Source organism: Suricata suricatta, chromosome 8 (genome assembly GCF_006229205.1).
Source record: "Suricata suricatta isolate VVHF042 chromosome 8, meerkat_22Aug2017_6uvM2_HiC, whole genome shotgun sequence".
NCBI classification, from domain to species: Eukaryota; Metazoa; Chordata; class Mammalia; order Carnivora; family Herpestidae; genus Suricata; species Suricata suricatta.
The window spans coordinates 40,212,623-40,238,625 of record NC_043707.1 but is presented as its reverse complement, the minus strand read 5'-3'; the positions used below and the strand labels follow the sequence as shown (position 1 = coordinate 40,238,625).

Sequence of the window (26,003 nt, the reverse complement as noted above, 5' to 3'; positions counted from 1 at the left end):
CTGGATTTCTGTCTGAGTGGAGAGCTCTTGAACCTCCCCAAGGCCCAGTCACTCACCAAGATGGGCCATGAGCTCATCCGATGTGATCACTTCCTTCTGAGGGGACAGCTTCACCTGGAGGCAGAAGGAGTGACCAAATGGTGAGCCCTGTGTGCATTTTCCTTCATAGAGCTCTGAAGGAAAACTACACAGAAGGACGGGGGAAGGGGAGGGCATGGCAGGAAAAAAGGAGTGAGGGAAGGCATGTGAAGTTCTGTGAGACATGCCCATTTGCCAGATAGTAGCAGATACAAGAGCAGGACAGAAAATTGTTCTGTTTTGTCTTGTTTTTATGAATATCTTGCCTCATTTGTTCAAGCTGGAGAAATATGGAGAATAATCTGGAAAGTTTGGCCTGGTTTTAGGAAATTAGGATGATCAAGGAGACGGGTCAGGGAAGAGTGCTCTCCCCGACAATTTCTAAGCCCTCATCCGGACTCTCTTACCTTCCATTGAAGAAAGAGGATGTTCATGATGGCAAGGAGAGGGCAAGGGCCGTTGGTGCTCTGGGTGATGATGGGTGTCCGTTCTCCCTTCCAGGGGATCCACTTTACACAGTAGAAATCTAGCTCTGGCTGTCGGGCCCTGGGGGGCTGGGGGAGCTCCTGGGGTCTGGAGCTCGCCCCCTCTGTCTCTGCCTCAGGCTGTGTCCCCTGGGCTGGCTCCAGTGGGCTTGAACTAGTGTTAGGTGCAGGTGACTCAAGGTAATCCTGGCCCTGGGCCAGCAGCGAAGCTTGGTTGACTGTCTCCTGTTCTCTGGCTGTCCCATCAGCATCTCTGTCATCCTGGTCCTGGGGGTGCTCATCTGGTTGTGAGAGGACCTCATGGTTTTCAGGGCTGACTGCTTCTACAATCCTGGCCTCGCCAGAGGCTGAACAGTCAGGCTGATGGTGTTCCATGGTCAGAAGAGGTCAACTGAGGGGCGTCAAAGGACTTTTCCTGCCCTCAGGGAGCTGCCTAATCCAGGCTTGGTAGGTGAAAAAGAGACAAATCGGATAAGGAGGAAGTCATTGGGCTGGAAAGCAGATGGGCCCAGAAAAGTCTTGTTGAAGGAATATAGTGTGGAAGGCTGGACACTGTGTATTGTCACTCCCTGCTATGGAGAGCACATGTCTTTCTTACTTAACTCAGTAAACAGAAGGCCATCGGCCTGAACTCTTGTCACCTCTAACTGGCTTGTAACCACATGGGACCAATGAGGACAGGGCTGTCAGGTTGGGAGGAAGGATTTCGGTGGGATTGGAGTCATTGGATGGAGTTGGCTTCCTGAAACGATAAGGACAAGGAATAGAAAAAGGATGGAGAAAAGGGGGAAGTAAAAGGAGAAAGACAGAAAGGAAAGAGACGGAGAAAGAAATGTTAAAACTGTATAGTTGAGCCTTGGACACTGTTTTCAACTGCGTGGGGTTTCACCTGCACAGGCTCACCATATGTGGAATTTTTTCAGTAAATATGTGAACAATACAGTAAATGTATTGTCCTTATGATTTCCTTGTTTTGTTGTTGTAGTTGACACAAAATTTACATTAGTTTCAGGTGAATTCCTTACAATTTTTTTTTAATGCTTACTTATTTATTTTGAGAGGTGGTAGAGGGGCAGGGAGAGAAGGAGAGAGAACCCCAGCCAGGCCCTGTGCCTAGCTCAGCCCCACTCAGGGCTTGACCCCACAAACTGGGAGACTATGACGCAAGCCAAAATCAAGAGCCCAACAGTCAACTGACTGAGCCACCCAGGCACCCCCTTTATGACTTTCTTAACATTTTCTTTTCTTTAGTTTATTTTATTGTAAGAATATAGTATATATACATGTAACATACAAACTATGTGCCAATTGACTGTTTATGCTATTGGTAAGGTTTCCAGTCAACAGTAGGCTGTTAGGTCAGTTTGGGGAAGTCAAAAGTTATACATAGATTTTCTTTGTTTTTTTATTTTTTTAAACATTTATTAATTTTTCAGAGACAGAGCATGGGTGGGGGCAGAGAAAGAGGGAGACACAGAATCAGAAGCAGGCTCCAGGCTCTGAGCTGTCAGCACAGAGCCTAATCCAGGGCTCAAACTCATGGACCATGAGATCATGATGCTTAACTGACTGAGCCACCTGGGGATCCCCAGATTTTCAACTGCATGAATGGTCAGTGTCCCTAACCCCTGCGTTGTTCAGGGGCCAGCTGTACTAATGGTTATTAATATGGTGATCTTTAGCTCACCCTGTAATGGTGTGAAGTTGGTAGTCCCCAACAGAGCCAGGAAGGTGGTAAGTTCTCTGCCTGACACCAAATGCCACCCCCTGGCAGTTGGGGGCGGGAGAGGGGGGAATCCAGAACACACACAGCCTGCTTATATGCTGAGGGTTACCTCTCTGTGCTTCACCCCAAGGGCGAAAAGAGTAACAATCACAGAGTGCTTGGGGTGAAAAGTGGAGATACAGACAGACAGAATCAAGCCCTAAAAGACGAGACACCAGTGAGAAAGAAGTCTTTCTCCTCCAAGGACTCTACTGAACTGTACACAATCTCAAACCACAGCAAAAAGGTTTGGGAGGGGCTTCCTGTCAGTAGGGGAAATGTGGGTCATGTGGACTTGAATCAGAGGTGGGTTCTGAGAGGCAACTTCAGATTCCGGCACAAAACCACTGCCCCCCACAAATGCTGTCATTACCCTCTTTTTTTAAATGTTTTTTATTTATTTTTGAGAGACACAGAGAGAGAGACAGTGCAAGCAGGGGAGGGTCAGAGAGAGAGGGAGACACAGAATCCGAAGCAGGCTCAGGCTCTGAGCTAGCTGTCAGCACAGAGCCCAGCGCGGGGCTTGAACCCACGAACAGTGAGATCATGACCTGAGCCCAGGCCGGACGCTTAACCCCTGAGCCACCCAGGCGCCCTGTCAGTACTCTCTTGACAGGTGTAGTTGGCATAGCCAGCTTCCCAGTTCCTTTCTGAAACGCAATCACCTAAACCCAGAGATACTCTCTTGTCCACTCTTCATATATTATGGAATGTGAACATGCTGTTTATTGACTTACCTAAGAAATACTCCCTTGTAATGAGCACAGGGCTACGTATAGAAGGGCTGAATCACTATATTGTACGCCTGAAACTAATATAACACTGTTAACTAACTGGAATTAAAATTAAAACTTAAAGGGGGCACCTGGGTGGCTCAGTTGGTTAAGTGTTCAACTTCAGCTCAGGTCATGAGGTTATGAGGTCATGATCTCGTGGCCTGAAAGGTGAAGCCCTGCATCGGGCTCTATGCTGACAGCCCTGTGCTGGAGCCTGCTTGGATTCTGTGTCTCCCTCCCTCTCTGCCCCTCCCCTACTCTCGCCCTGTCTCTCAAAAGTAAATAAACGTTTTTTAAAAATATTAAAAGGGCCCCTGGGTAGCTTAGTTGGTTAAGCATCCAACCTCAGCTCGGGTCATGATCTTACAGTTTATGGGTTTGAGCCCCTCATTGGGCTCTGTGCTGACAGTGTGGATTCTCTCCTGCTTGAGATTCTCTCTCTCCCTCTCTCTCTCCTCCTCCCCCACTCATGCTCACTCTCTCTCTCAAAATAAACTATAAAAATTTTTTAATATTAAAAAATTAAAACTTAGAAAAAAAGGAAATACTCCCCCTACATTCTCCTTCCTGTGCACATGTTCTATCTATTCCCACATAGGTTGTGTTAGATATAAATGCTGTGCCTGTTTAACCTGCTCTCTATCAGCATTAAGCATCAAATCTAGCACAGACATTTAAGGCTGTGGGTAGCAAAAAAATTAAAAGCCACAAACCCTGTCTCCTAGAAAATCAGTCTCTTCAATCCCTTAGCTCCCCTCTCCCCCTGACTCACGGTAAGAAAAGGGAGAAATTAAGACTTGTTGGAAGTCTCTTGTCTTTTCTCCAGCTCCCTCCTAACCTGAGACTATGGTTCCTTCTTGTAAAACGGCAGGAATTCAGGGCCAGGTTAAGAGATGAAGTTGAAAGAAAGACATAAAAGTTATCGAAAGAAGTCGAGTCACCCCTATTGATACACCTCCTGAGAAATTCTCATTTAGGCTAGCGGCATCTCATTACATGGCGTTAATTTAGAATCCGACTAGCAATAATTGCCTGCACACCTTCCACTATTTTTTCTCTCTCCTCTCCTTTTTCTCCTCCCCTCCCAAATGACACTTTGGCTGAGTTTTGGAAGCAGAAACCAGAGCCTGGGAAAGTTGAAAGAGCTTGAAGACAAGCAGCGTTGTTTCCTTTTCTGTCCAGAAATGATCAATAATTTAGTGGGGGTTGGGCAGATGGCTGGTGAGGAGAATGAGCCAAAGGAAACCAGGAGCTGGACACGGATGGAGTTGGGTCTCAGACAAACTGGGCAAAGCTAAGTGAACTAAGTCTTAAGCGAAGGGGCAGGAGATGGAAGGGAGGATTCCGCTCTACAAGGTGAGCTCCTGGTGGGCTGGGCACCGAGCAGATCAGAGCAGGAAAAGAGGAGGGGGAGGGCACTCAAACAAATCAGGATTTCATTATTTTCCTCTCTTCTGAGCCCTACGCATTCTCTGCTGCTGGAATTATCCTCCGGTGGTGGGTGAGGGAGTGAAAATAGCCCGGGCCCCTCCCTCGCAGTGGCAGTAAATAGCCAAAAGTTGCAAGAAGCATATAAAACGGGTGGGTGGCTTATTGAAGCCACATGCACGCACGCACACACACACACACACACACACACACACACACACACACACCCAGGAACTTTCCCACAGCAATCTTTCTCAGTCTGACCCAAATTTTCATGCAATTACCAGTTTAAAATTTTGCACCCCCGAAGAAGTCAACTGCCACGATCATGCCCTGTTTGCTTGCAAGCAGACTTGGGGAAGTTTTCGTTAAAAGAAGTAAACGAAGGGACCAAGCCTTTTTTAAATAGTCCTCCTGCCTTATCTCCTCTCATAATCCAGACTCACAGAGACCCAGAGTGGAGGGCTAGTCCATGTCACCCCGCCAGAGCTCGAGAGGAAAAAGAGAACTGGGGTTTGGAGGGGAAGTAAAGGAGACGGTTAAAACAAAGTTTTTACCTTAAAGACGTGGATGCTGTTCCAGGACCGAGGAGGACGGTCCAGCTGTGGCAGTTCAATGGGGGAGTCGCTACAATCAGGGGCGCCACCACCTTCCCAGCTACCTCCCAGCTGTCAAGGCCAGAGCTTACACAGGTCTACACAGGTTGATGAGCGGCAGTCCAGGCTTGGTGGAGGCCACTTCCGGACCCACGCCCACGACCGGGGTCACCAGAGAAGGGTGGGGGCAGGTGGGGTGCAGCCACAGTGCTCCCAGGTCGCCGGGAGCGTCTTCGGGATTCCTGAGTTGCCGAATCTAGGGCGTGCGCTCCAGGCCCGGACGACTAGCTGGTGGTTTTCAAAGGAAGTTTGTGGTTTTTCTTTTTTCTTTCTCTCTCTCTCTCCCTTTTTCCCATCAGGACAAAGAAAAATATTAGTCAAGGACAAGCTCCCTGGAGGAGGAGGGGCTTGCCCGACACGGAAGAATTTCCATCAGGGCTTTCTGACCTGGTCAGCAGACTGGTGATCAGCAGTGAGGGAGAGAGAAACAAGGGGAGGAAAACAACAGACCCTTTCTCTTCCCTCCCCCTGCCGCTGAAAGGGACGGAGCACTTGTGCCTCTCTGGTGAGAACAGGGAAGAGCAAGTGCCCTTGCTGAGCGTGGGGAGAAGCAGGGCTGGACAGCAGCTGCCTGGTGGATTTGGGTTTTCACCCCAGGGAGGGCCGGCCTTTGCTCTGGATCCACAGATGCAGGGCCAAAGAGCAGAACATGTGCATATTTACTCATTTAAAGTTAAAAAATCCTGCTACTTTCTAAGTCCTTACTGTATCTTTTTCTTTCTTTCTTAACTTCTTTCTTTCTAGAAATGGAACTGTTTGGTCTGTGCCCCTGGTGGTGCAGAAGGTGTGGAGGACTCTCCGGACACCGGGAAGAGCGGCAGTGGCGACAGAACTAGCTGAGGAAGCAAGAGATCGGATACCCCTGTGCCCGGGTCGTGGTTCCCAGCACAGGCCTCAGTTTCCTATCAGTCACCTCTCTCAACTCCTAGGCGGGCAGGGAGGGTTGAGCAGGAAAAGCTGGCGGTAAGAAATAAAGGGATGGGTATTTGATGATGAGAGTATTTATTTGCAGTGCTCTGCACTACTGTGGGGCTGGAAGGTGGCAGTTAAGGAACTTGGAACCCAGCTCTACATTTTGAAGGGCTCTCCTAACTTGACTCACAGGGCTCTGGCAGGATGAAACTTCAAGCAACCCTGAAGGCTGAAATGGCAGTTTGAACAATTAGGGAGGCAGGAAGCAAAAAAACAAAAACAAAAACAAAACAAACAAACAAACAAACAAGAAACGCAGGTTAAAACAGTCCAGGAGAAGGAGACATTTGCTGAGGCTATAGAAAAAAACAGGCTACCAAGTTGTAAAGGAATTAGCAGCAGGAGCTGGCAAGAGACCGTAGATATTAAGAAGAGGTGTCAAATATTATTCTATTGTTTTAATAACATGGACAATCGGAAACCTGGTGGCAAAGGGTCAGCTTGGTAAAGGGGAGAATTCGAGAAAGGATGACGAAGAGCTGTTTTTGACATGTATAATTTAAGATGTCAACCAGATGCTCGGCATAATGTATGGAAAGATGCTATACTTAGCCTGAGTCGAAAGGGAAAGTTCAAATGCAACAAATATAGGTTACACGGACACATATATATTTCTCTGTCAAATTAGTAATCTCGAAAAATTCTTCCTTCGAGTCTTGGGGCCATTTCGGAGCTTCTGTACTACGTTTCCCAGCACGCCCTGCGCCACGCCCCAATTCGCCCAGCCGGGAAGGGGTCCCGTGAGTCTCTGGGCGCAGAGCTCCGCCTCCGCCGCTGGGGGCGGGGCGACGTCGGACTCCAGGAGCGCCGGATTACGCACTTCCTCCAGGGGTTGGGATTGAAGCGCTGTGTGGCAGGTTCGAGTCCCGACTCCTGACTTTCGCCCCAAGCCCCTGAGTCTGGGGCGGGGAGTGTTCGCTTAGTAACCTCTCCACGGCCAGGGGCGGTGGCACAGCTTGGGACTTCACCATGGAGGACTACCTGCAGGGTTGTCGAGCCGCTCTGCAGGTAACGAATCCCGGTCTGTGGAGTATGGGGTCCAGGAAGAACGAAGATGTGGATCTGGGGAGCCCCGAGGGTGTGTGGGGAGGGAACACGGAATTGTGGGGACGGGGCTTGGGCTCTGATCAGCCTTGGGGCCGGAGAAGTGAGGAACGAGAATCTAGCTCTGGGAAATGCCGCTGTCTCCCCGTTTTTGGCTCCTGCCTTTGGGGTCTCCCCAAAGCTGGGAGGAGGAATTGTGGGTCGGGGAGCTGCATCTGAGCCTCTGCTCGCTGTCGCTGTCGCCCGGGTCAGCTCGTCAAAAGGTGAAGGACTATGGTGCCGCCAGTCGTGTCCCCTCGAGGTGTATTTATCCCTTTCTCCCCGCCCCTCTTTCAGTTCTCCGCTCACCAGGCCTCCTTGGCCTCCATGTGAGCCCCGGGGGTACGAGGGAACCTGTGCCCACAGCCTTATTGCCTCGGACGGGCAGTTTCTGTCTTGGCGGGCCGAACCCATTCTAGCTTTGAGGTGGTCATGGTGTTTTCCTTTCATTTTTTTTTTTTAAGCTAAACGTGCTCAATACTGCAGGCATATCAGTTGTTGACCAAAAACTAGCATTCCTTTGCCTTCAGATTTCTTCTTTGGCCTTAACCCGCATGTAAATTACATAAGAATCCCTCACCTGGAAGGGATAAGCCCAAAGTGTGTTTGGAATCAAAACTATAAGCTTGACTCCTGAATCTTTTGTGGCTTATTTTCGGCACTCTGAGCTTGTTGGAATCTGCCAGCCGGGCTGACTGGTCATGCAGCATTAGGCTTGCTACTCCCAGTTAGCAGCATAAAGCTGACCAGAGAGAGGCTCCAAGAGGTCCCTTGGCCCCCCTACTCTTAGTTACACTGCCCCTGTGAAGACCTAGAGGGATGGTTGACTATGCTTTCCTTTTTAAGTATCTTTAAACTCTGCAAATTACCTTGGGCGATCGATCCTAGTCTTTAACAAATCCTTAAAGTCACCTATTATTTCCTTTTGTAGATTCAGCTTCTAGCATAAGTTAATGTCCTCACCTGAAGTATAGGGAAAAGGACAATTCTAATACGATCATACTAAATTATTCTTGTGAAATACAAACTTTGGGAAAGTTGATTTAATGCATAGGGCAATTTGGAACCAGTTTGTTTGGTTACCTCTGATTTCCACCATGGGGAGCCCATTGGAGGACTGATGAAGAATGTTTGTGGCACTGTTCCAAGTGCTAAGCAGTTGGAATTTTTTTCCTCCCAAAAACCCAAATGGCAGGTCTCCTTCTCACCATTTGGTAAGAGTCCTTAGACCTGACACATCGCCAAATGGCCTTTCATTGCATGCATCTGTCCTAAGACACCTTTATTCCCGAGTACACCCAGGTTAACAATGTATCTCCTACAGCAGTAGGAAGCTGGAAAATACTGGATTTTTCCAGTAGTGCTGGTATCCTGACATTTCTCTGCTTGCATTCATCCCCCAAGAAGAAAGATCTAGAGCTTTCTTTTTCCAGATTTGTGAACTTGTGGAAGTGAGGTTGTATCTTAGAGTTATTATCACACAGCCTGACCAGGGCTGGAAGAAACAAAAAAAATCAGAGCCTAGGAATCTCAGTGGAGGAATTGGTGGCAGGACACAGGTGGTTGCCAACAATGTAGACTGCTTTTAATTATAGGGGTGCCTGACTGGCTTAGTCAGTAGAGCATGTGACTCCTGATCTCAGGGTGGTGAGTTCAAGCCCCACGTTGGGCATAGCACTTACGTTAAAAAAGTAAAAATAAATACTGGAGGGGTGTCCACGTGGCTCAGTAGGTTCAGCGTCTGATTCTTGATTTCAGCTTAAGTCATGATTTCATGGTTGGTGAGATCAAGCCCTGCATCAGACCCCACGTGGTCAGCAGAGCCTGCTTGGGATTCTCTCTCTCCCTCTTTCTCTGCTCTTCCTCTGCTAGTGCTCTGTCTCTCAAAATAAATAAGTAAACTTAGAATGGATAAATACTAGATTGTTTTTTAATTATAGAAGTGGTAAATGTACACAGTGAAAAAATGTAAATGTAAAGAAAGACATGATTTAGACAGACTCTATTAAGTTTGAGTGTTTCTGTTAAGCTTTGGTATAATTTTTAGGGAAATGTGAATGCTTGACTTTTACATATGATATAACCAGCTAATTTCTCTGTTGATTTACTTTTGCCATCTGATACCAGAGAAAGTTTTTTTTAACATATTTTTTTATTTGAGGGGTGCCTGGGTGGCTCAGTTGGTTAAGTGTCTGGCTTCCGGCTTCAGCTCAGGTCATGATCTCACAGTTCGTGGGTTCGAACCCCCCATCAGGCTCTGTGCTGACAACTAGCTCAGAGCCTGGAGACTGCTTCGGATTCTGTGTCTCCCTCTCTCTCTGACCCTCCCCTGTTCGTGCTGTCTCTGTCTCTCAAAAATAAATATAAATAAAAATCTTAAAAAAATTTTTTTTAAACATATTTTTTTATTTGAGAGAGAGAGAGAATGTGCATGGGAATGAGGGAGGGGCCTGAAGGAGAGGGAGAGAAAGAGAATCTCAAGCAGGGTCCACACTCAGTGTGGAGCCTAATGTGGCGCTTGATCCCACCACCCTGGGATCATGACCCGAGCGGAAATTAAGAGTCAGGTGCTCAGGGCACTTAGCTGACTGAGCCACCCAGGCACCCCTGATATCAGAGAAATTTTCTACAGTCTCTGCCACAACGATAGTGGGATGTTCCATTTTCTTTATTTATTTTTAACATTTCTTTATTTTTGAGAGAGACAGAATCCAAGTGGGGGGAGGGACAGAGAGAGAGAGGAAGACCCAGAATCCCAAGCAGCTGCCAGGCTCTGAGCTGTCAGCACATGACATGGGGCTCGAACCCACGAACTGTGAGCTTATGACCTGAGCTGAAGTTGGACATTTAACCGACTGAGCCACCCAAGTGCCCTTAGGATGTTCCTTATAATTTATTGTCAAACTGGCTTCCATACAATACCCATTGCTCATCCCAATAAGTGCCCTCCTCAATGCCCATCCCCCACTTTCCCTGCTCTTCCACCCCTCTATCCACCCTGTTTGTTCTCTGTATATAAGTCTCTCATGGATGTTCCATTTATGTTTAAAATTTTTTTAACGTTTATTTAATTTTTTGAGAGCATGAGTGGGGGAGGGGCAGAGAGGGAGAGAAGGAGACATAGAATTCAAAGCAGGCTCCAGGCTCTGAGCTGTCAGCAGAGAGCCTGACACGGGGCTCAAACCCACAAACCACAAGATTATGATCTGAGCCCAAGTCAGACGCTTAACTGACTGAGCCATCCAGGAGCCCCTGGATGTTCCATTTTACAAAAAATCCTGTTTAACCAAATGTCCTATTCATGGTGAGTCACCTTTCACTTCTAGTGCGTAAAAACCTTTGCTTCATGGTAGGGCTGCATTCCTGTGTAGGTATTCATCCAGCTGCAGACGACATGTGTGTCACATAGGGCATCGATAAGGAGTGGCCGGCTACCCTTCAGGCCTTACAGTCCTTTCCTCAGTATCTATACCATTCTCTGTGCTGAGGTGGGGGATGGAGGGCAGGCTTCTCTATCTCTGGCTCCCTGGCTCTTTTTTTCCCTCCCTCAACTATTTTGTAGACTAGGCATCAGACCATATTCAGCCTCAGAAGGGAAGTGGTTGACTTTGCCAGCCCTGAAGCCCATCCTTTTTCCCACACAAGGCCACTCATCAGGACGCAGCCATTGTCACTCTGTCACTCGTGGGTTTGGGTGTTTTTGTTTGTTTAAGAAACGAGACGTTTATATTGACTTGGGGCTCTTAGATTGCGTTTCTTCCCTCTCGCAGCTCAGTTTCCTCCTGCTCTAAGTATAGCTGTATCTGCCCTCAAGCCTTCCTCTGACGGTCATAAACCAAGGCTCTTTGGCTTTGCTTTCGTCTAATGGGGGATAGGGTGGAGGTGGGGGTTTCCGAGATACACACATTTAAGTGAAGAGGAGAGGGGTGCCTTATAAGCTGGGCAGCCCACGACAGTTTTCGTTTATTCAGACATAACCCTTTATTGCACCCTTTTCATTCTCTCAAGTGTCCCCATTTGGATATGGTTGCCTAAGTTGTAGCCTGTGTGAAAGGTTAAGATCCATGCCCATGAAAAGAGGGCGAGTTCCTTAGGGTAGCAGTGCCATGTGAGGGCCACGGGTGCTGGAAGCTGGAGGCCTAGAGGAAGAGGATTGCTCAGGCTGGGTGGCCAGGGAGGGTGTCACGGAGACAAGACCTTCAGGTGGCACAAAGGGGCAGGGATAGGGGCGCCTGGGTGGCTCAGTCGGTTAAGCATCCGACTTCGGCTCAGGTCATGATCTCACAGTTCGTGGGTTCGAGCCCCATGTCAGGCTCTGTGCTGACAGCTCAGAGCCTAGAGCCTGCTTCAGACTCTGTGTCTCCCACTCTCTCTGACCCTCCCCTGCTCACGCTCTCTCTCTCTCTCAAAAATAAATTTTAAAAAAACATTAAAAAATAAAAAAAAATTAAAAAAAAAAGGGGGCAGGGATGGGCAGACAGTAGGTGGCCATCCTTCTAGCCACAGAGTAGGTAGGCACTTATGGGCGATCTCATTTAAGCCTCAGAACAACTGCATGAAATCAGTTACACAACTGTCATTTTTCAAATAAACAAAGAAGCTTGGAGAGGCCCAAGTCTCCTAACAGGTCAGAAGCATGGCCGGGATTCAACCCTAGTCTGTGGTCTCTCCCAGTGACATTTCTGCTGCTTAAAGGTGTTGTGGGTGGTGAGTAGACCGGACAGCCTGGGGTGATGGTAGACTGTGACCGGGGAGGTGAGTGCCACCACAGCCTCTGCTCAGGCCTGCTCTGGGATATGCTGAAAGCCCAGAGGATTCCTTTGATACTCATTCCTTTTGGCTGCTGTCTTGGCTTGAACAAGCACAAGGGGCTAGTTATTCACGTTCGTCTGGATCTCATCTCTCCTCAGAGTCACAGAGTTGTATGTGGTGCCTCCTTTTCTGCTCCCCTACGTAGACCCCCTCTGTGCCGGGGCTGTGACCCATCCCGACCCAGCTGGAGCAGCACTAGTGCCAGTGAGTGTTGGAAAGTCTCCCAGAGGACCTGGCACTAGGTCTGTCCCACTCGCTCTGCCTAGTCCCTGTTCCTCTTACCTTTTTCCATTAGAGTCAGGGCCATATGGCCACTCATGTTTATACAGGTCCCTTTCTAGGGACCATGGTGCTCCCCTTCCCCTCCACTGCTTCAATGAGCAAGTTATGTCTGCGGCCACTTACCTTTGTTGTCACTCTGGTCCACAGCCATCTGGGCGGTTCTTGGTATCCAGGAAACAGGGGGATGTTCTCTGCTATCAGAAGGAGCAGTTGTAAGTTAGAGTTACTATAGTACCCAATTCTCCTCTTAGGTAGGAAAAGAGTTTAGTACTGAAAGGAATCTCCCCTCTCCTGTGCTCTTCAGTGTGAGTGGGTCTGGGCTGCCACCCACTCATGGTAGGCTTAGAGACTTGGGTGCAGGGGAGGACCTCAAGGCAGACTTTCTCCAGAGGTCCTTTGTGCAAAACCTCTGCCTTCTGTACTTCTCTGAGGGAGGGAGTAGAAGATGTGGGGGCAGGGGGAGTAGTTTAAAAACGAAAACTAGGGTGTGGGGGGCACCTGGGTGGCTCAGTCGGTTAAGCATCTGACTTAATTTTGGTTCAGGTTATGATCTCATACTCCATAAGTTTGAACCCTGTGTCATGCTCTGTCTGTGCTGCTTGGTCTCTCTCCATCTCTCTCTCTCTCTGCCCCTCTTCTGCTTATGCTCTCTCTCTCAAAATAAGTAAATAAACTTAAAACTAAACAAAACAAAAAAACCTGAGTCACCGTTAGGTCATCTGATTCTTGATCTTCAGGTTGTGAGTTCGAGCCCCATGTTGGGTGTAGAGATTACTTAAATAAATAAAACTTAAGGGGAAAGAAGCCTGTTTAGTTACTGGGTAGGGCAATTTATGACACCAAAATCCTCTAAAATTATACCTTTCTGGCTGTAGCTTTCTGGGGGAGGGAAGGTACCAGCCAATCAGGCAAGATGATTCCCTTTCCTCTTATAGTTATGTTACTTGATAACTCTTGCTTGCTATCTTTTGTTCCCCTGAACCTCTTTCCTACTTTTCTAAACTCTTGCATCTAGTAAATCTTCCCTGAGTGAAGAAGTCAGAGTGTTTGGATTTTTCCCTATTTGCTAGGAATGATTCTGGTGGCTCCCCACCACCCCGGGAATATTTGGCAAATCTGGAGACACGTTTGATTGTCATGACTGGGGGTGCTCCTGGCATCTTGTGGGTAGAGTCTGGGGACGCTGCCAAACCTCTCCCACACACAGCACAGCCCCTACAACAAAGAATGACCCAGGCCCAAAAGCCACTAGTGCTGAAATTAGGAATCTCTGCTGTCACCAGTGTCTCATTTTGTCCTTATCCCTTCCTCTCTCAGAAGCAGGTGGAGATAGAAGTTCCAAAGTAAATTGGTAAGAGAGAGTTCTTGCACCCTAAACTGAGCCGTGGACATAATTCTTGAAGTACCTACCTCTTCTGGGTATTGTTTAAGACGCTGATAGCAAGGGGGTTGCAAGGGGACAGGTTAATAATAACAGATATCCTTTGCCTCTCCATTCTCATCAGCAGTTGCACTCCTCAAAGCTTTAAAAATAAAAGTTCCTGGGAGCGCCTGGGTGGCTCAGTCAGTTAAGCATCTGACTTCAGTTTGGGTCATGATTTCATGGTTCATGAGTATGAGCCTCACTTCAGGCTCTGTGCTGACAGCCCAGAGCCTGGAGCCTGCTTCCGATTCTGTGTCTCCCTCTGTCTCTGCCCCTCCCCTGCTCCTGCTCTGTCTCTCTGTCTCTCTCTCAAAAATAAACATTAAAAAAAATTTTTTTTTTAATTTCAGGGCACCTGGCTGTCTCAGTCAGGCCACTCCTGGTCTCGGGCCCACGAGTTCAAGCCCCACATTGGGCATAGAGACTACTTTAAAAAAAATAATAGAGAATAATAAATAAAAATAAAAGTTCCAGCAGCGACAACTATTCTTGCTTTCGTCGGAACCTGCCAGGAAAAGTGTCTGCGTCTTGAATAGTGCATGTCGCTTCTGTCTGGTTATCACTGAGGCTCCTCTGAGTTGGGGGAGTTTTCATGGACTGGATAACTGGATCACGGGCTAGATTTTATTTTACCTTTATTTTCAAAATTTCTTCGCCTTTTATGATTTAGAAGTGAAAGGATATTTTCCCCTATTTTGAAAACAGCAGGATCGGGGTGGGGGGGGAGGACACAAACGAGTTGCTGCAGCCTGAATAGATCACCTATCCCAACTGCTCTACCTTTGATTTCTCCAGTGCCCAAGGAAGCATAAGAAGTTAGAGAATTCTTTACTGCTGTTCTTTAAGTTAACAATCAAGGAGGCAGTATAGTAGAAGAAAGGGCCCTTTTCTACTTCCTGGGTGTATGTGGAGTGGGTAAACACAGGTGGCCTCTCTGCTGATATCCTCATCCATGAAATGAGGACTCGTGAGATTATCTGACCTTCCTCCCTGGTGAAGGTCAGGGAGAGGGTGTGTGCAAAGCCCTGCTCAGGGAGACGGGCAGTGGGAACGGACAGAGGAGCATCCGCTAGTGTTCCGCTCTCCTTCCTCAATAGGAGCCCCGGCCGCTACATGTCGTACTGGGCAATGAAGCCTGTGACTTGGACTCCATGGTGTCAGCCCTTGCCCTGGCTTTTTACCTGACGAAGGTGAGTACTTAGCAGCAGAGCACCTTAGAATGAAAAGACCTGGATCCAAAACCCAGCTCTGCTACTCAACACCGCTTACTCTTGGGTCAGTGAAATCCCTCAACTTTACTGAGCCTCAGGTGACAATCTGTGACATCTGAAAGGATGCTATTTGCAGTGCTCCCGGGAGGATCACAGGAGTGCCTGTGTGTGGAAGAATTGGTAGGGCAGAAGGCAAATTCAAGCAGCTTGTTATCAAGTTCTTCTGGGTACCAGTGACCTCATGCCCAGGGCAGCTCTTGAGGATTAATAATCCCTTCTCTGCAGCATCTAGAACTAGGTCTTTTCCATGAGCTGTCTTGCTGACCTTCATGTGTACTAAGGAGAGAGGGCAAGGGTTGTCCTTTTAAATTTATCAACTGGGTAATTTGTGGCTTTGAGAAAGGCTGTTACTGCCCCAAGGTCCTATCTCCTCAGGGTCCGGTAATCTTGTCACTTTTGCTGTCTATGCCAAAACACTGCCGTATGTTCTTTTCACTTTGCTCATCCAGACAACAGAGACAGAGGAAGTCTTTGTGCCAGTTTTAAATATAAAACGTTCTGAGCTACCTCTACGAGGTGACAACGTCTTCTTCCTTCAGAAGATTAACATTCCAGAGTCCCTCTTGATTTTCCGGGATGAAATTGACCTCCATGCCTTGCACCAGGCTGGCCAACTCACCCTTCTCCTTGTTGACCATCATGTCTTACCCAAGTAAGTGGAAGGAAGTGAAGCCAATACTTATCATGTGCCATGTTAAACCCTGATGAGTAAGAAATAAGAAGAGGAAGACAGAATTTCTGCTTTCAGGGATCTCACAGGCTAATTGCAATTGCTGGGTCATAGCAGATACAGAAAATCAACAGAAAATATTGTCAGTTCTCCAGTTATGCAAGTAACAAAAAGAAATAGAAACACAAAGAAGCCAAACTAAACGATAATTTAGAAATCATTTAAATCTGCCTTTAGTATCATTATTTTGTGGCAGAGTCACTGTAATAGAAGCCTTTGAATAATGGTTGCAATCCAGGATTGGGGGAGGGGCAGAGAGGGGAAGAGAGGCGGGGACAGAGGATCTGAAGCAGGCTCTACTTTGACTGCAGGGAGCCCAGTGGAAAGTTTAAATTCACGAACCATGAGATCATTACCTGAGCTAAAGTCTGATGCTTGACCAACTGAGCCACCCATGCACCCCAGTTGCAACTCTTTTTAATTTTGATTTTTAAATCTATTTTTACTTTCTTTTAAGTTTATTTATTTTTAGAGAGAAAAAGCATGTGTGCATGGGGATGAGGGGAGGGAAGGGACAGAGAGAGACAGAGGGAGAGAGAGAATCCCAAGCAGGTTCCACACTCTCAGTGCAGAGCCTGATGAGGGGCCTGATCCCACAAACCATGAGATCATGACCTGAGCCGAGATTGAATTGGATGCTTAACTGACTGAGCCACCCAGGCGCCCCAACTCCTTTTAATTTTTAAAAAGCAAAATTTGCGGGGGGGTGCTTGTGTGACTCAGTCAGTTAAGGATCTGACTCTCAGTTTTCCGCTTACATCATGATCTCACAGTTCTTGAGTTCTAACCCCGTCTCAGGCTTTGTGCCAAGCAGCATGGAGCCTGCTTGGGATTCTCTCTCTCCCTCTCCCCACCCCCACTCTGCCTCTCTCTCTCAAAATAAATAAATAAAACTTAAAAACAAAAAGCAAAATTATTTCCCACATAAGAAAATATCTCATTAGTGTCATTGTGATGGGTGTTAGAGGTGTGTGATAACTGACAGTCTAGAGGACAAATAGGTGTGGAGAGGATGGAGTAGTGAAACACACTAGAGGGGAGTGGAGGATACAAGGAAACGTTTCCTAAGAGAGTTGGCGCTGATCTCACTCTGAGTGTTTGTTCCCTGAATGGGGAGGTAAGGTAGTTAGGAAGAGCAGAGGAATTCATATAAGCAGAGGCAGGCAGGCGTGAAATAGCATGGCGAACTGGGAGCACTGGAATTTGTTTTTGATGGCTGGGGCATAAAATGTGACCCGGAAGTAGGACATAGGAAGAGGTGAGGCTAGGGAGGGAGGTGGGGGCCAGATTGTGGAAACCTGTAGGCCTTGCCAAAGAGATTAGACTTGATGTTAGGGTAGTGGGGAATGACTGTGAATTATATTTAATCCAGATCCTAACAGAATCAAGTTTGCCTTTTTCAAATAATCCCTCTGCAGCCTTGTGGTCAATATCCTAGGAGGGCCTGAGACTGGAAGTAGGTGTTTGGTTAGGAAATTGATGAAATAATCTGGGTGAGAGATACTGAGGGCTTAGAATAAAGCAATAGCAGAGGGTTGGAAAGGAGGGGATGGATAAGGTTGAAGATAGAAGCCATAGGATCTGGTGCACTGTGTGGAATTTGGGCATTAAGTGGACTGAGTGACCAGAGAGATTGAAATACTGCGTGCCAAGGGTGGCAATTGGAAAGGCAGCTCCTAAGGAGATCAAATAGGTGGCTAAGATACTTGTCACTGATACTTCACCAAGTCCACTTATATACTGTTTTTTTCCCATTTACATCCTATTGAAAGATGACTTCGGTTCTTGCATGAAAGAAAAGAATCGAGAGCAGTGAGGCAGAGGTAGAAGTGACAGCAGTTCTAAGTGTTCCCCTAAGATGTGCATTTTCCTTCGTGGGTGAGCCGGAGATTTGGTTCAAAGCTGCTGGAGTCCCCCCAGCTCTTTCTTTCTCTTGTCCCCACACTCACTCTTCCACGCAGAAGTGACGCAGCCCTCGAGGAGGCAGTGGCAGAGGTGCTGGACCATCGGCCCATCGAGCAAAAACACTGCCCCCCCTGCCACGTTTCAGTGGAGCTGGTGGGATCGTGTGCTACCCTGGTGACCGAGAGGATCCTGCAGGGGGCACCAGAGATCCTGGACAGGCAAACTGCAGCCCTTCTCCACGGTGAGGGGTGGGGGTGGCCTTCGGGTTAGTTCCTCCATATCTGCCCCAGAGAAGGAAGAGTGGAAAAGTCTAGACTCTTCTAGCTTAATCGCACCCTTTCCAAGCTATCCAGCTCATATCAAAAGCTGGGTCCTTTCAGGAGGCAATTAGGCATGAGAAGGCTGTGGCGAACGCAGAAAGGACGCGCAGGACAACGGCCCCGAGAAGCTGCCTGTGGTGGCTGTGTGACCTTGAGCAGCTTTCTTAACCTTTCTTGTTCTCATTTTCTCCATTTAAAAAAAAGAGAGAGAGAAACAGAGACAGAGACAGAGATGGTGAATTGAACTAGACTATCTCTTCCAAGGTCTCAGTTTCTCTAATGGAATTTGGCTACAGAAGGGAGGTCATCTCTCTCTGACTCGGTTCCAAGATCTCTGAGGATTGGGGTGCCCAGGCAGGCACCCTTTCGGCCTGCCTGCATTTTAGTTTGGATTTGGGAGGTCCTATTCAGGACATAGCCCCAGTTTCCCGTTTTCTTGTCAGTGAGTTTGCCAGGCGCTCTTGCCTGTATCATGTCCGTCGGGTTTGAGGGTTGTGTGTGTATTCCTGCCGTTATGATTGGAGGACCATGGGATTTGAGTCCTGCCTCTCATCCCCCCAGGAACAATCATCCTTGACTGTGTCAACATGGACCTGAAAGTTGGAAAGGCAACCCCAAAGGACAACAGATATGTGGAGAAGCTGGAGGCCCTCTTCCCAGACCTGCCCAAGAGAGAGGACATCTTTGATTCTCTACAAAAGGCAAAATTTGATGTATCAGGTGTGAAACGGTAAACTGACTTCTCTCCCTCCCGCACGAGAGTACAGGTGGACAGGACTTGTTCGTTGTCTGCTTGAACACCAGGGAAATGGTTTTCAGAGCACGCATAATGATTGAAGCAGAGAGAACCGAGGGAGTATGTGAGTCTGATCGTGAACTAATCAACCGATTTACTATCCTGGCTACTGGGTAGGAGGGGGAGGAGTGTGTTAAGAGTGTCAGAGGTTTCTGGGCTAATCAGAAAATATCGATATGTAAGTAAGATCTGCTGAGGGAATGCTAAATTATCTGGGTGAGATCTAGATACCTGTTTAGGTAAGCAGAAGAAACATTTAGGGTGGATATACAAAGGAAAAAGGAAGAGAACAAAAAAACTTCCATAATTTTTTACCCAGATACCACCTGTTGACATAAAGAAAAGGACTGAATATACTTATAGAAAGTTAAAACAACACAGAAGGGGGAAATAGCAAAAGTGTCTCTTCGTTTATTCTCTCCATGGTCCTTTGCTGTAGAGGCAATGAATGTGATTCAGTTATTTAAAAGAATCTTTTTATTATATAATTAGCGGTCTTAGTTATCTGCCCTAATCGCTGGCCCAAGGAGAGGCTGTGTTTTTCCTCACCTTTGACCCATCTTGGTTTCCTCACCTTCCTGGTCTGGGGACCCTGGGCTCTCTTGTTTGACCCCTGATCTCACATTCATCGTCTAGGACTGACCACTGAGCAGTTGCTGAGAAAGGACCAGAAGACCATCTCCAGACAAGGCATTAATATGGCCATTAGTGCAATATATATGGATTTGGAGGTAAGAGCAAGGTGTGGGTGGGGAAGGAACATCTTCAGTTATGTATGTAACCTTGCCCCTCATTGCTGGCTGCCCTCCACGATAAATCTTGTACCCATGTACCTTTCCCCATGCCGGCTGCACTCCGGTAGTCCGTGACCTCTCCCTGCACTACCACGATAGCCTGCATACGGATTTCCTGCCTCCTCTTTTGCACCCCTACAAACCGTTCTCCCCATAGCAGCCAGAGTAATCTCTTTATAAGGTGTCAGTCTGAAAAAACAAAACAGATGTAACTCTGATCACATCAGCTCCCTTCCTTTGCTGCCTTTTCATTGCCCTCCTGATAGAATCTAAAGGCCCTGGGGGCACCTGGCTGGCTCAGTCAGAGGAGCATGCAACTCCTGATCTCAGGGTTGTGGGTTTGAGCCCTATGTTTGAGTGTAGAGATTACTTAAATAAAACAACAACAACAACGACAACAAAGAATCTAACAGTCCTACTGTGGTTTATAGGGCCCTCCTTGATCTGGCCCTTGTCTCTCTTTCTCTCTCTCTCTCTCTCTCTGACCTCATCTCCTTCCAGCCCCACTCCTGTACTCACAGTGCTATAGCCACACTCCTTTTCTTTCTTTTTGTGAGATCCATTAAGCTCATTCTCACACCTCAGGACCTTTGCAGTTGGCTTTCCCCTTTGCAGAGCTGGCTCTTTTTTATCAGTCAGGTCTTAGTTCAGATATCTCCTCTGTTAAGAGTTTTTTTCTGGGGTGCCTGGGTGGCTCAGTCGGTTGAGTGGCCGGCTTCGGCTCAGGTCATGTGGGTTCGAGCCCCACATCGGGCTCTGTGCTGACAGCTAGCTCAGAGCCTGGAGCTGGCTTCAGATTCTGTGTCTCCCCCTCTCTCTGACCCTCCCCTGCTCACGCTGTCTCTCTCTGTCCCTCAAAAATAAATAAAAAAGACATAAAAAAAATTTTAAAAAAAAGCATTTTTTTCTGATGGCTGTTACTAACATAATATCCTTTGTGCTCAAAAAATCTCTAAAAAAATTTAAATGTTGTTTTATTCTTAGCAGGTAATGGACTGAAGTGGTCATTTCATGGTTTCCTTGCTTATGTCTACGTTCCTCTGTTAGTTTATTAGTTCCACCAGAACTGGGGCCCTGTTTCTTCTGTATTGGCACCTTTGGCAGTGCCTGGCACATAGTGGGTGCTCAGTCGATTTTGTTGAATGGGTGAATGAATGGAACTTTGATAATGGTATTGTACTACCCGGTTCCATATCTGATTTAAGTTAGTCGGCACCTGGATCTGAACACATTCCTCCATCGTCTGCACAGCTTTCTACTAAATTTTTACGGTGTAAAAATACTAAATAATTTTAATAAAACAAAATGACCTGGTGTCTTCCCTTGCTTCCTCATTTGGGAAACAAACATACGAACAGAAAAGGCTTGCCAAGTAGCATTAATTGACCTAGTACAAATTGACACATGAGAAATGCCAAGGACAGAGAAAAAGCCCGGATCTGGAGTAGCTGTTAGTAAGTACTCAGCAGAGGAAGTACTGCATGAGACTGTGGAGGAGAGGAGAGACTGGCAAAGAGTGAGGAGCTGAGGATGCAATTGGCCTGTGTCTGTTACTCGTGTGCCCTGCTGTTCTGTTAGATTGAAAATACCTAGGAGGCGAAGACCTTGCTTAGTCGATGGCAAGAGCAGGAGAGCCTTGTACGTGCCGGGCATGTTATGTACACGATCATGTTTTAATTCTTAAAACAGGCACTTGGTAAATGTTTTAGCCTCAAACTTAAGTCCAGGGAGGTTAATACAACTCCTTGATGATACAGCTAATAGTTACCTATTAGATCTGATTTCCAAATAAGTTCTGTCTGAACCCCAAACCTATATCCTCCCCAGACCACACACTGCTTCCCAGCACATAGAGAACCCAGAGTAAATATTACATACCTTTTTTCCAGAGTACAAGACCCAGGTTAACATGGAAAGCTAACCTTCGTGAACATTTTTGTTACTGGTGACAAGGAAGGTCGTGCTGTAGCCCTTCTCACTGCCCCATTTCGTCTTTTTCAGGCCTTTCTGCAGAGGTCTGGCCTCATCGCTGACCTCCATGCTTTCTGCCAGGCGCATAACTGTGATGTCCTGGTCGCCATGACCATCTTTTTCAACACTCACAACGAGCCAGTACGGCAGCTGGCTATTTTCTGTCCCCGTGCGGCACTCCAGATGACAGTGAGTCTCTGTCCCTTTCCAGCCCGAGGTCCCTACATTTCTCAGCCTGTAAGCACCGCCTGGTGCTGTGAAACCTTTCCTTAGTTCTTATACTTACACGGAAGTCCCCTGACCTCTTTCTGGAAGCCTCCCTCCCTGCTTTTCTCCATTCTCTCTATATATGAATATCCTTAATCATACTATTAAGAGAGATTCAAAGGGAAGTAGAGACACAGTTCCTACTTAGAAGGACCTTGAAATTAAATTAAAAGTCAGTGTTACAAATCTGGAGTTCAAACTCGTTTCTTAGTTTAATCTTGCATTCTTCACCCCAGAAAATCAGTTCCTTTCTTTTGACCCTATGGCCTTGAAAATGGGAAACACAAGAGAAGCCTTGTCTGCTACGTGACCACGCAGGGATGAGTGACTGTCTACACTGCTGATTCTGGAAAGAAGGGATCGAAACGCAGGTGTTCCTTCCCGATCTGTTTGGCCACCTTTTCCACTTATTCCCCTTTCTTTTCCTCTGTTGGTTACTGGGCAATTAGCCCAGGGAAGAAGAATTTAAAAGTGGATGCAAGAGGCGCCTGGGTGGCTCAGTCAGTTGAACATCTGACTTTGGCTCAGGTGATGATCTCACAGTTCATGAGTTCCAGCCCCGCATCGGCCTCTGCTCTGACAGCTCAGAGCCTGGAGCCTGCTTCAGATTCTGTGTCTCCCTCTCTCTCTGCCCCTCCCCTGTTCAAACACTGTCTCTCTCTCACTCTCTCTCAAAATTAAACATTAAAAAAATTTTTTTAAATGTGGATGTGAGTCAGTCCAGGGACTTTTCAGGTTTCTTGGGCTTCAGAAAGGCTGCTACTAAAGACTGGTCTGCATACAGCAAGATAATCTGCATCCAGTGAAGATGTGTCACCTTTCTTCTCTTCCAGGAAGCAAATGCAATTTCATTCAGTGGAAGCTGGTCTGGCACCATGGAAAGAACCACAGCTATTCTGTTTTCTAACGTTTTATTTTTTGAGAGTGTGCAAGCAGCTTCTTCCTGGGCTAATTGCCCAGTAACCAACAGAGGAAAAGAAAGGGGAAGAAGTGGGCAAGGCTCTGTCACCACAGAGCCCGACGCAAGGCTTGAACCCACGAACGTGAGATCATGACCTGAGATGAAGTCGGATGCTCGACTGACTGAGCCAGATCTACAGTTTTAAAAGGCAGATGGACACATTTCCTGTCCCAGATTTGCCACTTACCCACTCTTTGAGCTCAGGCGGATCAGTAGACTTCTGAATCTGTATGTGGCATAATATTACCCACTGGTTAGTCTGATGTGATTATTAAACATATTGTATGTAAAGGATGTTGCCAGGCACAGAGGAGCACGGAGTAAATGGCGGCTCTCACTAATCATGTCAAGAAGGAAAGGGTGCTTTGGCCATAGGAAGTATCTCTCCCACCTTCCTCAATATCCCCGCCTTCTCCCCACCACACTCTTCCGAAGCTCTGCACCTAACAGAAGACTCCCCCGCTGGCCCGGCTGCTCTGTGCTGGGAAATGGGAGTCCTCTTCACAGTGCGCCCTGTCGGCCTCTCTCTTCCTGTGTTAGAGATGATGTAAGAGAGCGGTTTAGAATCCTGGCTTTGGTGGCAGACTTGGGTTCGAGTGTCAGTTTTGCTTCATTCAGACTATAACCTCACACAAGTTACTTAACCTAAGCCTCTGTTTCCCTACCTGTAAATGAAGGTTATACTAATCCAAATCTTTGAAGGTAGTTGTGACAATTACGTAGGTAACATTTGGAATTGGTCAGACTTGGCACCACGCCTGGCATATATCCTACCCCACTTTGATCTGTTCGTTCTTTCTGCCTCTGTCTTGCCCCTGACCTGAATCTACACACTTGTCCCAGTCTAGCTAAGGATACTGTTCAAGTTTTTGAACCCAGAAATATACTTGGAAACAATAGTAGGTCAAGGGGTCTTGGATTCTGGTTCAGACTCCCATCATCTACGTGATTTAGCTCAAGATACTTAATCTCTCCAGGCTTGGATTTACTAAATTAAATATATGATCTCAAATGCTTTTGGAGCACCTGGGTGGCTCAGTCAGTTAAGTGTGTGACTTCAGCTCAGGTCATGATTTTACGGTTCGAAAATTCAAGCCCTGCATCAGGCTCTGTGCTGACAGCTCAGAGACCGGAGCCAGCTTTGGATTCTGTATCTCCCTCTCTCCCTGCCCCTGCCCTGCTCACAGTCTGTCTCTCTCTCTCCGTCTTAAAAATAAACATCAAATGTTTCTTCTGTTTCTAAATACCACGTGTATTAGCAGTGATACTGAACTCTGGATGATTCGGTTAAAATGTTTCTCCTGTATAAGAGAAGTCTCTAACTTAAGAGATCCCAGCTGTTTGATGTACCACCTCCCCCTTTTGTCTCCTCTTTAGATCTGTGAAGTTCTGGAACGCTCCCACTCTCCATCCCTGAAGCTGACCCCTGCCCCAAGCACCCACCCTAACCTCCAAGCCTATTTTCAGGGCAACACCCAGGTATCTCGGAAGAAACTTCTGCCTCTGCTCCACGAGGCCCTGTCAGCATATTTTGACTCCATGAAGATCCCTTCAGGGCAGCCTGAGACAGAGGGTGTGTGCAGGGAGCAGGCGGACAAGGAATTGGACAGGGCGGGGAACTCCCTGGTTCCTGGACTGAGTCAAGATGAGGAGGAGCCTCCACTGCCCCCCACGCCCATGAACAGCTTGGTGGATGAGTGCCCCCTGGATCAGGGGCTGCCTAAACTCTCAGCAGAGGCCATCTTTGAGAAGTGCAGTCAGATCTCACTGTCACAGTCGACTATTGCCTCACTGTCTAAGAAGTGACTGCTGGGAGGGGTCAAGATGGTGAGAGAGGTTGCTTGAATCACCTCAGTTGCATGTGTTGAGATGCATCGGCCGTTCTGTCTTCATTGCTCTGGGATCTGATGTACTATGTTCATGAACCTGGGAGGAGAATGAAGTTAAAGAAAACAGTTGCTTTAGAGATGGCTTTCTGCCTTTTCTCCAGATCTCTACCCATTAGACAGATCATATTATTTAATTTAATTCACCAAATCTGCACTGACTCCTCTGTTTCATTTGCCAGGGGCACAAAGTAATACCTGCATAGTTCCAGCAGAGTGGCACAAGGAAGTACCCTCAGTAAGGCTCTTGAACAGAACCAGTATCTCTGAACCAAACAATCATTGTCTCCTTGTATTCATTTATTCTCTGATACATTCAGGTATTTGTTGGTTACCTACTTTAAGCTAGATAGAAAAGGGAGTGTGCTTTGGAAACTTCTATTGCGGTTTCCAGCCTTCAGCAGAACCCGGCTCAATGATTCCTCTTTCTGCCCCCAGTTAAGCAGTGGTGTCCAAGGCCAAGGTGGCTACAGTTGTATTCTGAGCTTATTATGACTCTTTTAGGATTGTTGGGAAGCAGTTAGGAGGCCATTACCTTCTGTCCTCGCCAGCTGGCCCAGCTCTCAGTTTCTTTAGATCTCTCAAAGCCATAGGACCCCGCAAAGACCCAGAAGACCCCGGGAATGCCTTAAGACCACCTAGGCAGTCTTCCCAAAAGACAGTAAAAGTGCAGTGAGATCCCTGGCTCTATGCCCTAGACCTGTCAATTCCTTGTGCGTCTTGTTCTCTTCTCATTCATATCGAAAGGGAACATGGAGTTCTAATGCCTACTGCCATGAACTGTGTGTCTTTTGGCAAGACCCTTCATTTCTCTATATCTTGTCTTCCCCATCAGTAAGACTAAGGGTCTGGACTAGATGCTCTCTGGTATTCTGTGATACGCCACCTCTTGCCATCCCTCTCTCCCCCTGGGAGAGCTCAGGGTGGCTGAATCATATATATATGTGATTGTACCAAGGGACTCAGCCTCATGTAGCATGTGCAGGAGTGCAATGTATACCATAGTGACCCACAGAGAGACCCCGCTTCCCCACTGACTTGTTCTGCATGTGTAGAGTCTCCCTTTTGCCTTCAGACCCACCTGTCCCCCTTTCTCCTGCCCCATGGCCCTATTCCATATAAGTTGCCAGTGGTCCCAGCGAACAGTGGGATGTGTGACAGTTTTGGCATGACGTCTTCAGTAAGAGGGGGATGGTGTGACTTCGCTGTAGGGGATGATGTCTATAGCCATGGGAAGGTAAAAATAGTTGTGTGATTTCTGAACCAAAGGAATTTATGTTTTGTAACTTGGGTACCTTCTTTTGCATTTTGTTAAAGTATTAAATACAGTTTTTTTCCTGTT

At 47.3% G+C, this 26,003-nt stretch overlaps 2 protein-coding genes across 7 annotated transcripts in view; one reads left to right on the top strand and one right to left on the bottom strand.

Moving 5' to 3' along the window:
• Positions 1 to 5,658, bottom strand: part of MINDY1 (MINDY lysine 48 deubiquitinase 1) — a 9,658-nt gene extending 4,000 nt beyond the window's left edge. For both annotated transcript variants that reach the window (XM_029946603.1, XM_029946604.1), the window contains exons 1-3: positions 5,090 to 5,658; positions 486 to 1,305; positions 57 to 114 (exon numbers count right to left, since the gene is read on the bottom strand). In XM_029946603.1, the coding sequence (XP_029802463.1) occupies positions 57 to 114; positions 486 to 938 (511 nt within the window). In that variant the 5' untranslated portion in view covers positions 939 to 1,305; positions 5,090 to 5,658. The remainder of the gene's footprint in view (positions 1 to 56; positions 115 to 485; positions 1,306 to 5,089) is intronic.
• On the top strand, positions 5,370 to 26,003 carry PRUNE1 (prune exopolyphosphatase 1). 5 transcript variants are annotated; one of them, XM_029946607.1, is made up of 9 exons: positions 5,370 to 5,693; positions 5,933 to 6,151; positions 14,858 to 14,950; positions 15,481 to 15,683; positions 17,723 to 17,907; positions 18,548 to 18,706; positions 19,419 to 19,513; positions 21,578 to 21,736; positions 24,153 to 26,003. In XM_029946607.1, the coding sequence occupies exons 3-9, from the start codon at positions 14,912 to 14,914 to the stop codon at positions 24,579 to 24,581; spliced, it is 1,269 nt and encodes a 422-aa protein (XP_029802467.1). In that variant the 5' UTR covers positions 5,370 to 5,693; positions 5,933 to 6,151; positions 14,858 to 14,911; the 3' UTR covers positions 24,582 to 26,003. The 5 variants fall into 5 exon arrangements, with proteins under 5 accessions (XP_029802467.1, XP_029802469.1, XP_029802466.1 ...); XM_029946609.1 differs by lacking the exons at positions 5,370 to 5,693; positions 5,933 to 6,151; positions 24,153 to 26,003 and adding exons at positions 6,925 to 7,168; positions 22,648 to 23,832; XM_029946606.1 differs by lacking the exons at positions 5,370 to 5,693; positions 5,933 to 6,151 and adding an exon at positions 6,931 to 7,168.

Bases quoted from the DNA above. Each gene is read 5' to 3' on its own strand.
- PRUNE1 (XM_029946606.1), top strand. From the start codon at position 7,130: ATGGAGGACTACCTGCAGGGTTGTCGAGCCGCTCTGCAG. The intron at 7,169-14,857 runs GTAACGAATCCC...CTTCCTCAATAG, and splicing joins GTTGTCGAGCCGCTCTGCAG to GAGCCCCGGCCGCTACATGT. The intron at 14,951-15,480 runs GTGAGTACTTAG...TTGCTCATCCAG, and splicing joins TGGCTTTTTACCTGACGAAG to ACAACAGAGACAGAGGAAGT.